Source organism: Nomascus leucogenys, chromosome 18 (assembly GCF_006542625.1).
Source record: "Nomascus leucogenys isolate Asia chromosome 18, Asia_NLE_v1, whole genome shotgun sequence".
NCBI classification, from domain to species: Eukaryota; Metazoa; Chordata; class Mammalia; order Primates; family Hylobatidae; genus Nomascus; species Nomascus leucogenys.
Genome location: NC_044398.1, coordinates 44189026 through 44202944, shown reverse-complemented (window position 1 = coordinate 44202944; position 13919 = coordinate 44189026). Strand labels below are relative to the sequence as shown.

The 13919-nt window shown below is 40.8% G+C and overlaps 1 protein-coding gene across 5 annotated transcripts in view; it reads right to left on the bottom strand.

Annotated features, from left to right (window-relative positions):
- BMPR1A (bone morphogenetic protein receptor type 1A) overlaps window positions 1-13919 on the bottom strand; it is a 175751-nt gene that overhangs the window by 17813 nt on the left and 144019 nt on the right. For all 5 annotated transcript variants that reach the window (XM_003278594.4, XM_030797816.1, XM_030797813.1 and 2 more), the window contains 2 exons: window positions 10754-10850; window positions 10516-10615 (listed from right to left, as the gene is read on the bottom strand). In XM_003278594.4, coding sequence (XP_003278642.1) covers window positions 10516-10615; window positions 10754-10850 — 197 coding nt within the window. The remainder of the gene's footprint in view (window positions 1-10515; window positions 10616-10753; window positions 10851-13919) is intronic.

Genomic DNA, 13919 nt, shown 5'->3' with positions numbered 1-13919 from the left:
TATTTATTTTTCTTTATTTATTTTGAGATGGAGTCTTACTCTGTCCCCTAGGCAGGAGTGCAATGGCGCAATCTCAGCTCACTGCAACCTTTGCCTCCCGGGTTTAAGCAATCCTCCCTGCCTCAGCCTCCCGAGTAGCTGGGATTACAGGTGCCTGCCACCACACCTGGCTAATTTTTGTATTTTTTTTTTTAGTAGAGATGGGGTTTCACCATGTTGGCCAGGCTGGTCTTGAACTCCTAACCTCAAATCATCCACCTGCTTCAGCCTCCCAAAGTGCTGGGATTACAGATGTGTGCCACTGCACCCGGCCACCTACTGGTAATATTTAGATGGCTTCTAGTCTTATTGCATGCAAGTGTGAAATACAATTTTCTACCATATCTGTAGTAGGAATTACTGAATTTGGAACTTTGATGGAGTGCCCTACTGACCTCCTTAAAGGGTGAACCAGTTGGAATCCCTCCACCAACATATGAGAATGCCTATTTTCCCTACACCTTTATCCCTACCCTTGTGTTATAAACTTTTAGAATTCAGTTTTAAATGTATCAAATTTCATATTTATAGAACTTAATATTTAATTTTATCAAGCATCTTTATTCGCCTACCTTTGAATGTCATACAGTTCTCCATGGCTTGGTAATGAAAAAGCCATCCTTTGTCTCCTCTCCTCCTCCTATCCAGTTTCCACTTCTTAGAATCACGAATTGTGACTTTTTGAAGCTTATTTAATATTTACCCATTTCTTTTTTCTTTTTTTTCTTTTTTTGAGACAGGGTCTCACTCTGTCGCCCAGGCTAGAGTGCAGTGGTGTGATCTCAGCTCACTGCAACCCCCACCTTCCTGGTTTGATCAATGCTTGGGAACCCCAAGTAGCTGGGACTACAGGCACACACCACCACACCAGGCTAATTTTTGTATTTTTAGTAGAGTTGAGGTTCCACTAGGTTGGCCATGCTGGTCTCGAACTTCTGGCCTCAAGTGATCCAACCACTTCAGCCTCCCAAATTGCTGGGATTACAGGCGTGAGCCACCACACCTGGCCCTCATTATTTCTAAATAGCATCCTTACATTGACATTTTAAGTTTTTCAGTCTTAGGCTTTAACTATTGACCTTACACTGGGGAATATGACAATTTAACTGATCATTTAACACCCTGCGGCTTCCCAAAACAGAAATACTTCCATCCTCACATCCTCCTTACATAGTTATATTATTTGTTTAGCTCAACATTCAGTGCTTGCATTATTATGACTACCTAAACTCTATCTACACGAGGCCCTTGCTGTATAACATGACTATTGTTTTCTTTCTTGCATACCCTCTTCCCCCTGCCCCAGAGCACAGGCAAAGATCCATTACTTCGGAGGGAGGAGAAGCAGCAAAGTCCCTCTGCCTCTTCGGGATGTAGAGGAAACGCTCCCTGTGCTCTGACCAGGTTAAGATCCTCTGATGCTGAGGAAGAGGAGAAGACGACACCTTCCTCTCTCCTTGTGGGCATAGGATCCTACAAGAGGACCACAGGGCGGTCAGCTACCTCTGTGGGAGGAGGTGCAAGAGCCCTGAGGAAGCTGCACCCTTAAGGTCTAGCAACACAGAACCTACCTAAGGACAACAGGCACGCCCCCCTCACTTTCCAACTGTCCTCTAATGTGAATAACACGCAACAGCGGATGACCTCTGCGGGAGGAACAAGAACATTTGGACAGTGACTCCCACAGAGGTGCGATGATGTGGTAAGAGCTGAAAGCTACGGGGGAGGTAGGAACTCAGAGAAAAACCCTTCCTTCTGCACCTAAACCCCAACTCGAAGCAAATGAACAGCAGCCCATCACAAGAAACTTGTGAGGCATTGAAGGCACAGGCCCAAACACTGAACAAAACCTTAACCCAAATCGACTCGTACTAGACTGAACACCTCCTGCCTATCAACAGCCTAAGAGGAGGTATGCCCATTTTCAGGAATGTCTTTATCTCGATGTCTGTTTTTCTTTTTAAAACTGATGTATAACAGTTGTATATATTTTGGGGGGTACATGTGATATCTTATGCATGTATACAATGTAAAATGAACAAATCAGAGAAACTGAGATAGCCATCACCTCAAATATTTATCTTTTGTTTTTCTTTAGGTGGGGAAGAAGAGGTAGGGCCTTGTTCTGTTGCTTGGGCTGGAGTGCAGTGGCATGATCTTGGCTCACTGCAACCTCCGCCTCCTGGGCTTGAGCAATCCTCCCACCTCAGCCTCCCCAGCAGCTGGGACCACAGATGTGCACCACCATGCCCAGCTAATTTTTGTATTTTTTTGTAGAGATGTGGTTTCGCCATGTTGCCCAGGTTATATCTTTGTGTTGGGAATATTACAATTCTTCTCTTAAAGACTAGCTACTTTGAAATACACAATAAATTACTAACTATAATTTCCCTACTGTACTATCAAATACTAGAACTTATTCCTTCTATTAGTGATTGTGTTTTTGAGCCCCTTAATCAGCCTCTCTTCATCCATCCGTCTCCATCCAACCTCCTTCCCTCCATCCTTTCTAGCCTCTGGTATGTTATTCTACTTACCACCTCTATGAAATCAACCTTTTTAGCTCACACATATGATTGAGAACATGTAATATTTGTCTATGACTGGCTTATTTCACTTAACATAATGAACTCCAGTTCCATTCATGTTGCTGAAAATAACAGGATTTCATTAATTTTCTGGTTGAGTAATATTCCACTGTATGGACCACATTTTCTTTATCCATTCACCTGCTGATGGACACAGGTTGATTCCACATCTTGGCCATTATGAATAGTGCTTAAACATAGGTGTGTGAACAGGCCTTCAATATACTGATTTCCTTTTGGATATATACCAAATAGTGGGATTGCAAGATCATATGGTAGTTCTGATTTTAGTTTTTGAGGGGCCTCCACACTGTTCTCCATAGTAGCTGTGCCAATTTACATTTCCACCAGCAGTGTGCTAGGGTTCCCCTTTCTCCACACCCTCCCCAGCATTTGTTTTCTTTTTGATAACAGCCATTTTAATTGGGGTGAGGTTGATAACTCATTGTGACAATCTCTGCTATTCTTACCATGATGTACAACATCCAAATAAACTTATGAGACCCACTAAAAAGCAAGGAAAAATCACTCACTGCCAAGATGGCAGGCAATGAAGAGGACCAGTGTCAGACAGCACTTGGGCTGAAGCTGCCAGGAGGGCCTTTCACAGAACTGTGATTAAAAGGGGAAGGCACCTGGTGAAGGTGGTAACAGAATACAGAGATGGAGAGTCAGCAGAGAAATGAAGTCAGACAGGAATGTGAGAAAGGGAAAACATGCTATTAAAGATGAAGAATTAGTTTGATGAGCTCAACGATACACAGCTCAGATGGACACAGGTGAAGAAAAAAAAAATATCTGTGCATTTGAAAATAGGTAAATAGAAGTTACCTGAACTAAAATACAAAGAGAAAAAACGAGTGAGAAAAACTGAAGAATTAAAGAGCTGTGGCACAACACCAAATAATCTAAAATATGTATAATTGGAGTCTCAAAAACAGAAGAGACAGATAAAAGGACAAAGTGTTTTAAAAAAAAGTAGATAATTTTGCAATAATAATGAAAGATAGCAAACCATAGATTTACTAAGCTCAGTGAAACCCAAAGCAGAGTAAATACCAAAAAAGAAACACACACACACGCTTCTAAATGTATTGTAGCTGAGTTGTTTAAAAGATAAAGGAAAAACATTAAAGGACACCATGAAAAAAATTACACACAGTACATCAAAGATAAAATGTATGTCAGAAGGTATGCAAGTGGAAGATAATGAGTGACAGCTTTAAGGGAAACAAACTTGAGCCCATCCAGAATTCTATAGCCAGTGAAAATACCTTGGGAAAATGAAGTCAAAAGACTGCAGACAAAAGCTGAGAGGACTTATAGCCAGCAGACCTGCACCCCAAGAGGTTAAAGAAATTCTTCGGGCAGAAGGAATATGGTATCAAATGAAAACTTGGACCTAAAACTTAGAATTAAATACATAGAGAGTGCTGAACGTGATAAAAATACGTGTACATATAGGGCATTTTTTCTTATTTTTAATCACTTTAAAAGCTGATTGACAGCTCCTTTTTTAGGTATTCAGAAAATGTTTATGTTCTTTCTTATTAAATAAAACATTACTTGGCAATTTTTTTTTTTTTTTTTTTTTTTTTTTTTGCTGTAATCACTACAACTTAAAAAATCATTCAATTCTTAATATTTAACTACTGCAGGACCAGGAGTCCCCTAAAGACAATGAGGATAAAGGGTCCATTATAAAGCCAGAAGCAGGCTTTTCATCTGACAAATGCATCTGTGATGCTATTTCCCAAGCAGAAATTCTGGGCCAAGGGTGGCTGGCAAACATCAACAAGAGTAAGTATCCACTGTGTGCCAAGCATGAGGGACACACAAGACTCACCATGGGCACCCTTCAAAATTCAATAGGAAAGTGGCAATTTAAACAGCCAGCCAGTTGATCATCAATATTAATGGTTAAGTAATCTGTTACCAATGAGGTTCCTGTTGAATGGAAATGCAGACTTTTGGCAAATATGCATGAGTAAGTAAATGAATACTTGCCAATGTAAAAAAAAATGCAAGATAAAATTAGTAAGTGTTATGGGGGCAGATCATAGGATCTAAGCAGTCTGAAGGATTAAAGGAGCTACAAAAGAAGATGCCAGAGGAAACAACCAGGAACTGGCGTATGGTACAGAATGATGCCTCGTCCACAGTGGAGGGAGGCCATGGTTCCAGATAAGGTTTTAGAGAAGGTATCGGTTTTGAGGATCATGGGTCATGAATGTAAATGAGACTGAAGAATAAATTGCAGACATATCTAAATTGGAGGAAAACGATTACATCGGAAAAAAGGGAAACAAAACATTAATGAGGCAAACAAAACAGAAAAACCTTAATATGCTGACAGACAGACCTCTCTTTAACTTTAATCTTATCCTTTTACGGTTTGCTATGGAGAACAACTTGTGACTTGTTAAAGTTCAACTAAATATGAATGAATATTCCAAATTACAGATTGTGTATATCTGATCAATAATGAATCTTCACAGACTGAACTAGCACATGAAGTTCAAAAGCTAAATAAACAGGGCAGTCACAAAGTTCTATGTAGTATTTAGTTTAGAACTATAAAAAAGCCTACATGACCAGTTCCTGATGTTTGATTGTATGTTCTGTGAAGTGTTATAGGTCACTCACTTGAGTGTCCATGGCCTGAGTCTCAGATGAGTAGTCTTTTTTGTTCATCTTAAAAGATATTGTTAGTTTGTGTCAGGGTCACTTGGATCCCCATTTCCAGCTCTTCATTCTTTTATGTGGATTATTATCTCCACCTGGCCTGTCTTTCCACTCGAAGAACTTCCCTTCACATTTCTTGTTGGGTAGGTCTAAGGACGTGGAGTTCTTTCAAGTTTTCTGTATGACTGGAAATCTTCACAATACCTTCATTTTTGAAGGATATTTTCTCTGGCTATAGAATTCAAGGTCTGTGATGTTTTTCTTTGGGCACTTTAAAGATGTTGGTTCGCTATCTTCTTGACTTCACCGTTTCCAACAAAAGGTCTGCTGTCATCCTTAACTTTGTGCCTCTGTAGATACTCTGCCTTTTTTCCTTCTTGCTTCATTTAATATTTTCTCTTTATTATCGGTTTTGAGCAATACAATTATGTGCCTTAATGTAGTTTTCTTCATGTTTTTTGTACTCAGGGTTTGCTGAGCTTTCAGGTTATCTGGGTTCATGGTTTTCATTAAATTTCAAAAAGCTGAGTGCAGTAACTCACGCCTATAATCCCAACACTTTGGGAAGCCGAGGCAGGTGGATCACTTGAGGCCAGGAGTTCGAGACCATCCTGGCCAACATGGTGAAACCCCATCTCTACTAAAAATACAAAAATTAGCCAGGCTTGGTGGTACACGCCTGTAATCCCAGCTACTCAGGAGGCTGAAGCACGAGAATCGCTTGAATCCGGCAGGTGGAGTATGCAGTGAGCTGAGATTGCACCACTGCACTCCAGCCTGGGTGACACAGCAAGATCTTGTCTCAAAAATAAAAATAATAGGCTGGGCACGGTGGCTCATGCCTGTAATCCCAGCACTTTGGGAGGCCGAGGTAGGCGGATCATGAGATCAGGAGATCGAGACCATCTGGCTAACATGGTGAAACCCCGTCTCTACTAAAAATACAAAAACTTAGCCGGGCGTGGTGGCGGGTGCCTGTAGTCCCAGCTACTCGGAAGGCTGAGGCAAGAGAATGGCGTAAACCCGAGCCGAGATCGCGCCACTACACTCCAGCCTGGGCGACAGAGCGAGACTCTGTCTCAAAATAAATAAATAAATAAATAAATAAATAAATAAAATAATAATAATAGATAAATTTGAAAACATTTGATCATTATTTCTGTATGTTTTTCGTCCCTCCTCTCTTCTGGGAACTCCAATTATATCTATATTAGGCCATCTGAAGTTGTCCCGCAGCTCACTGATTCTCTATTCATTCCTATGTCTTCATGTTCACTCATCTTTTCTTCTACAGTGTCTGTCACTAATTTCATCTAGTATATATTTCATCTGAGATATTATAGATTTCATTTCCTAAAGTTTCATTTTGGTCTTTTACAAAATCTGCCATGTCTTGATTTAACTTTTGTACATATAAAATACAGTTATAACAACTATTTTAATGTCATTGCTAATTCTAAGGTCTATATCAGTTCTGGGTCAGTGGTTTTGATTGCTTCATTTCTTCCCTCATTATGGACCATATTTATATGTATTCTTTTTTTTTTTTTTTTTTTTTTTGAGACGGAGTCTTGCTCTTTCTCCCAGGCCAGAGTGCAGTGGCGCGATCTCGGCTGACTGCAAGCTCTGCCTCCCGGGCTCATGCCATTCTCCTGCCTCAGCCTCCTGAGTAGCTGGGACTACAGGCGCCCGCCACCGCGACCAGCTAATTTTTTGTATTTTTAGTAGAGACGGGGTTTCACCATGTTAGCCGGATGGTCTCGATCTCCTGACCTTGTGATCCACCTGCCTCGGCCTCCCAAAGTGCTGGGATTACAGGCATGAGCCACCACGCCCGGCCCATATATGTATTCATTTATTCATAGTATTCATTTATTGGATGGCAGACATTGTGAATTTTACCTTGTTGGATGCCAGATATTTTTATATTCCTATAAATACTGTTGAGTTTTGTTCTAGGATACAGTGACTTAGACACGGTGTGATCCGTTTGGGGCTTGCTTTTAGGGTGAGACCAGAGCCATGTTTAGTTTAGGGCTAATTATTCCCCATCACTGAGGCAAAATCCTCCTGAGTCCTTCAACCAAAACCTATGAATTATGGGGTTTTCAACCCTCACAGCTGGTGTGAACAGATCCTACTCCCAGCCTTGTGTGAGCACCAAACACTGTTTTCTCAATCATTTCAGGTGTTCTTTCCCCAGGCTTGGTAGCTTCCTCACAACTTTTCAAACTGAGACAGCCTACCAGCTACACCCGGGTTCCCCCTGTGATGCCCAACCCGAAACTCTGTTCAGGGAGAAGAAGGTGGGCAATCACAAGGCTCACCTCACTTGTTTCCTGTTTCTCAGAGATCAGTATCCTTCACAGCCTGATACCCTGATTGGCAAGCTGTTAGTATATGGGTAGGGTTTACTGATTACAAGTTTCACTGTAAGATAATCTGCCTGGACCATTTCACTGGGCCCTAACAGCAGTATTTTTAGGTTTTATCTCTTGGGCTGAACAGATTTCCTTAAGAAGAAACATCCTACCTATTGCTTAGAGAGCACACACCTGGCTGATAGGGTTCTTTACTATGTGGCTGAAGGTACTGCAGGCAGTCTCAAGACACACCACAATGAAAAGTGTAGGTAGCTCTGCGGTAACGCAGCATGAAAAAAAAAAAAAAAAAGAAAAGTATAGGTAGCTCATATTACAAAGGGCTGATTTCTGAAATATAAAGAGCTTCTATAAATCAAAGAGAAAAAAATCTATGCAATTCAATGGAAAAACAGGCCCCCCAAAATGAATACATGATTTAAATAAAAATATAGATAGCTCTTTTCTTAAAAGAAAAATAAAAGCATACTCAACAATATTTTACTATATACATTACAGGCCAGGTGCGGTGGCTCACGCCTGTAATCCCAGCAATTTGGGAAGGTAAGGCGGGTGGATCACTTGAGGTCAGGAGTTCGAGACCAGCCTGGTCAACATGGTGAAACCCCCGTCTTTACTAAAAATACAAAAATTAGCCAGGTGTGGCAGTGCATACCTGTAATCCCAGTTACTTGCGCAGCTGAGGCATGAGTATTCCTTGAACCTGGAAGGCAGAGATTGCAGTGAGCTGAGATCACTGCACTCCAGCCTGGGAGACAGAGTGAGACTCTCTCTCTAAATAAATAAATAAATAAAATAATATATACATTACAGTGCCCTTGTGTAATAAAGAAACCAATGTATAAAAAAAGTATTTTAATATGAAAAATATAAATTAAAATCACCTTGAGATATTACCACCTGTCTTACTGGCAAAGATTCAGTTATTTGACGAAGGGACTTTGAGCTTAAAATAACCGATTGAGCATACTTGCTTGCTTTTACTAGCCCACTAAAACAGCAATAAAAAGTTTTAAACTTCTTTGTCTAACAGGCAAGGAGAAAAGGAGATAAAATAACAGTAAACATTGTTGGAATTCACGAAGCAGATGAATGAGTACTGACTTTGCAGACCCAAAAAGTCTGATTCTTAGGCTAGAAATTGAGAAAACCAAGAAGCAATCAGTTTATACTATGGAGTTCCCCCAAGAACTTCGGAACTGGCCATTGTGGTTATCTCTGGAAGTAAAGTTGAGGGTGACAATAACACCAAGAAGACTGCTTGAAAGTCAATTTTCAGAAAGTCAGACACTGGATTATCCAATACTGTGTTAGCAAATCACTCCCAAACTGAGTGGCTTAAAACAGCAATTGTTATCTCACTGTTTCTGTGGATCACGCATTCAGGAGTGACTTGATTGGGTAGCTCAGGGTCAGATGTCAGCTGAGACTGCACTCATCTGAAAGCTTGACAGGAGCTTGCAGTCACTTCCAAGGCGGCTCACTTTCAAGGCTGACAGGCTGCAGGCTGGGTATTGGCAAGAGGCCTCAGTTCCTCCCTGTGTGGGCCTCTCTCAGAGCTGAGTGTCCACATAGCATGATGCCTGGCTTCCCCCCGAGTGAGTGATCCCAGAGACCGTGGTGAAGGCTGCAAAGCTGTTTATAACATACACCTGGAAGTCACTTTTGCCATATCCTATTTGTCACACAGATCAGCCCTGATGTGTTACGGGAGGGGACTGGCCCCAAGGGGAGGAACCCAGGCAGTGAGAATCGCTGGGGGCCATTTGGGATGATGGCTACCTCAGATGTGGAGCTCTCCTCTCCACCCCATCTCCTAGAAGATTCCAAGTCTATTATCTAGAAAGACCCAAAATACGGTTTCTCAACTGTGGTACCCCATTGTTGAGGGTGAGGAATTATAATAAAAACAAGGAGGTCGCCGGGTGCAGTGGCTCACGCCTATAATCCCAGTACTTTGGGAGGCCGAGGTGGGCGGATCACGAGGTCAGGAGATCAGGGCCATCCTGGCTAACACGGTGAAACTCCGTCTCTACTAAAAATACAAAAAATTAGCTGGGCATGGTGGCAGGCGCCTGTAGTCCTAGCTACTCGGGAGGCTGAGGCAGGAAAATGCCGTGAACCCAGGAGGTGGAGCTTGCAGTGAGCCAAGATAGCGCCACTGCACTCCAGCCTGGGCAAGAGCGAGACTCCGTCTCAAAAAAAAAAAAAAAAAAAAAAACAAGGAGGTATGCGAACGTCTTTTCCTCAGTAATCTGAAGTGTTTCCTTTATCATATGCTAAATTACTGTATGTACTTGGGCACTTGGGTTTGTTTATTTATGGGTTTACTAACTTGTTTCATTAATGTATCTAGGTTGGTATGATAATGTTTTATTATTAAAGTTTATATCCATTAGGGACTGTCTCTTATTACTCTTCTTTTTTGGCAACTGTCTTCTGAAATCATGGCTACATGCAAACAATTCTGGAGCTCCAAATTTCTAGAGAATTATAACGCAAAAAAAAAAAAAAAAAAACAGAATTATAACGCAGTGGGGTTTCTTGGGACAGACTGAAAACATTCAGATACCAGAAAGCTCACTATTCCATTAATAAGAAAATCATTAAGTATTCATGAACATACAAGAAGTATGAAATTGTGCCCAATTAATTAATTGGTAGTAAGGTCCTTTTCCCTTAAGAGAACTATAGTCCAGTTACATAAAGGAGATATACAACCAGAGAATACAAGTTAATGGTTTCTGCAACTGGCTTTACAAACAGCGGTTGACATCTAACATTTGACAAAATATTTTGCTTCAAAATAAATATCTTCTTACTTGTAACAAAAGCAGCTGGAGAAGATGATCATAGCAATTATGCAGACAGCCATAGAAATGAGCAAAACCAGCCATCGAATGCTGCCATCAAAAAACGGACCTGATGATAAAAGTAAACAATGAAATAAACAATGAAATGAAAAAATAATCTGAAGTGTTCAATTCTAGGTAGCCTGGTTACTGTAAAACCAGAGAAGATATTTGAGAAGCATGCTCCGACTTTTCTCGGCTAACCTACCTATGACAACAGGGGGCAGTGTGGGTTGCAAATACTGGTTACATAAATTGGTCCGACAACATTCTATTGTCCGGCGTAGCTGGGCTTTTGGAGAATCCTAAAAGAAGAGTAATGATAAAATTAGAAATGGTTTGGTATTTTAAACTGATGATACGTCTTTTTAGTATTCATAAAATACAATTTCTAATTCAGTGAGTGAAAGGGGCCTGCAAATTTTATATGTAAAAAGATTATTGAAAGATTAAAATTTGTGCTGAAATAGTGAAGACTGCAAAATGGCTTTTCTTAAGAACATATCTATGTGGATGGTGTGTTAGACACTAGATTAGAACACCAAACCCGAACTTAGGTAATTACAATCATAAACTGGTCTGGTACATATAATCTCACTGTGGTACTGAGATGTGGATGAGATATAAGATCAGACTACAAAGTGGAGGGTGTCCTAGTCCAAAGAAAAGGCTGGTTAGCAAGGCAGCTGAGCATGCAGAAGCCGCTGCAGACCCTGCCTACCCCAGCCACGTCGGAAGTCATGAGCCTGATGCGGAGGCAAGTTGAGCATCCGTGGTGAGGGAAGGACAAACTACAGAAAGCATTCCTGAGAGCTGATTACAGATCACCAGCCAGCAAGGAGACTGTCCCTAAAAGAGCAGAAAGCTAGCACAGAGAAGGACACAGTCACTGGAAGGGCAGCAGCACTTGCATGTGATGTTTTATTGGATTAACAATACAATATCTGACAAGTTGAATGCTGCCATTTCAGCACAGCCTGGGGAGAACTGCCATTCTGACCAACATGTGAATAGTAAAGAACTGTTTGCCACTACACAAGTAACAAGAATGTAAGCAGAAATTAAGGAAAAGCCTCAGTATAATCAGCTATGACTTTAAAGAGGTAAACATGAGCCCGTGACTTCAGATTCTGTTGGGAAGATGGTCAAGAACATTTGGAAATCTCCAAATACATATTTTATATTTTAAATGAAGTTTTATTAATAACTTTTAAACAATTTTTACTTTTAAATGATCATAAGGAGAGAGAGAAAAAAGTTAGGGTTAAACTGGAGAGTCTGAAATAATCCCAGATTCAGAGAAAACACATGAAGGAGGAAACGAAAATCATATAACTAACGATGAATGAAAGAAGTGCCAAGCATCCAAAAAGGGTTCCAGGAAAGCTAAATTGAGTTTGGCCTTGCAGAAGAGAAAAGTGCAAAGAAAAACCAAGAAAGGGTTTCTTTGGCAGCATGGGGTTTCTCCAAGCAACAGATGTACTGCTGACATGACAGTGGATGATAAGGACAAAAACGAACAATTCTTCAACTCCTGTCTTGTTTCTTTTTCTCTATGAAGGATGCTGACAGGGACGACGAAGGTAACTCAAACACTACTAAGTGGGAAATGATATCCCAAATATACGAAGAGATCTTACGATGTTTTTGTACTCCTTATGAGTTCCTATATTCTAACCTAGGTGAATTATATCCCAGGAAGATGACAGCCCTTGTAAGAGAGATGGCTGAAAGACAGGCGTAATTTAAAGACTTCAGAAAGATGGAGTGTTGGAAACTATGATAGATAACAGAATGTTATATTTTTATATAAACATTTTTATATAAACATGTATATATGTTTATATATATGTTATATATATGTGTATTATATATGTCCCTTTTCTTTAAAAGGGAAAGAAAGTAGACTTTAAGCTGGGTGTGGTGGTGTGTGCCTACAATCCCAGCTACTTGGGAGGCTGAGGCATGAGGATCGCTTGAACCTAGGAGTTCAAGTCCAGCCTGGGCAATGTAGTGAGACCCTATCTCTAAAAATAATAATTTTTAAAAAGAAGCCAAAAATAGACTCTGCCAACAGATTAAGGAGCATAGTATTACAGAAAATACAAGGGTTTTGGAATCAAACAGTTTGAATCCTAGCTTTGCCAGTTGTTCACTTTGTGACCTTGAGCAAGTAATTTATCTCTGGGCTTTAGTGTGCTAAAAAATACAGGTTAAAAAAAGATGAGCTGGGCACAGTGGCTCACACCTGTAATCCTAGCACTTTGGGAAGCTGAAGCGGCAGAATGGCTTGAGCGGAGGAGTTTGAGACCAGGCTGGGCAATATAGTGAGACCCCATCTCTAAAAAAATTTTTAAATCAGCCAGGTGTGGTGGTGCACGCCTGTGGTCCCAGCTACTAAGGAGGCTGAGGTGGGAGGATCACTTGAGCCCAGGAGGCTGAGGCTGCGGTGAGCTGTGATTGCGCCACTGCACTCCAGCCTGGGTGATGGAGCAATACCCTGTCTTTAAAAAAATCTGCTCTATAGAGTAGTTGGGGGGAAACAAGGTAGAATATACTGAATCCCTAAGATACTATACACATATAGCAAATATTCAATAAATTAACTTCCCTTCCTCTTGCTTGACATGAATCCCAGATGAGATTCTAGACTAAGCCAAAAAACTTATAAGCCCCTAAAGACCCAGTGTGGCTTCAGTAAGAATAAGCAACACCTGACTCATCTCACGTCTGTCTTACTCAGGTTAACTATATATCTGGGTAGGCAAAAATTGGGTTTGTCGAGATTATGAATTTGGGTGACACAGCCCTTCCTTTTCCTGCACTCTCCACCCGTACCCTCTGCCCAAGTCAATTCTGTATTTCTAGATTTATGTGGGGAATATGAATTTTTGTGGGAAACAAATTTACTCGGCACTTATGAAGTAAGTGATTCTGACTTAAATAAACTTATTCAGTGTGCTTGGGCTGGAGACAGTATATGAGGAAGGAACTGAAGCCAAGTTACAAGGAATGGCAGCGAGGTTTCTGAAAAATAATTTGTCCTATAGGAGGAAACAGAATAAGCACAATTTACCAATGCAGCCTGGGGAGTGGAAGAACGCGAGGCCTGGTAAGAGGCACTCACATCTGTTCTGCGCCACACCTGGCAGTGCGTGAAGACACTGGGGAAAGGGTGAGGATGAGCATGACAGAGCTGTGCTTGGGTGACGTTTACCAAGAAATACAGAAAGTTAGGTAAGTGCTGGTCAAAATTTTTGTTGGCGTAACCCAATTCTTAAAAGCAACGTACCCTTCACGTATTTTTCAGCTGACACTTAAAAATTTTCACCATAAATTTAAATGGCTGCAATATATTAATAATTTCTGGCTTA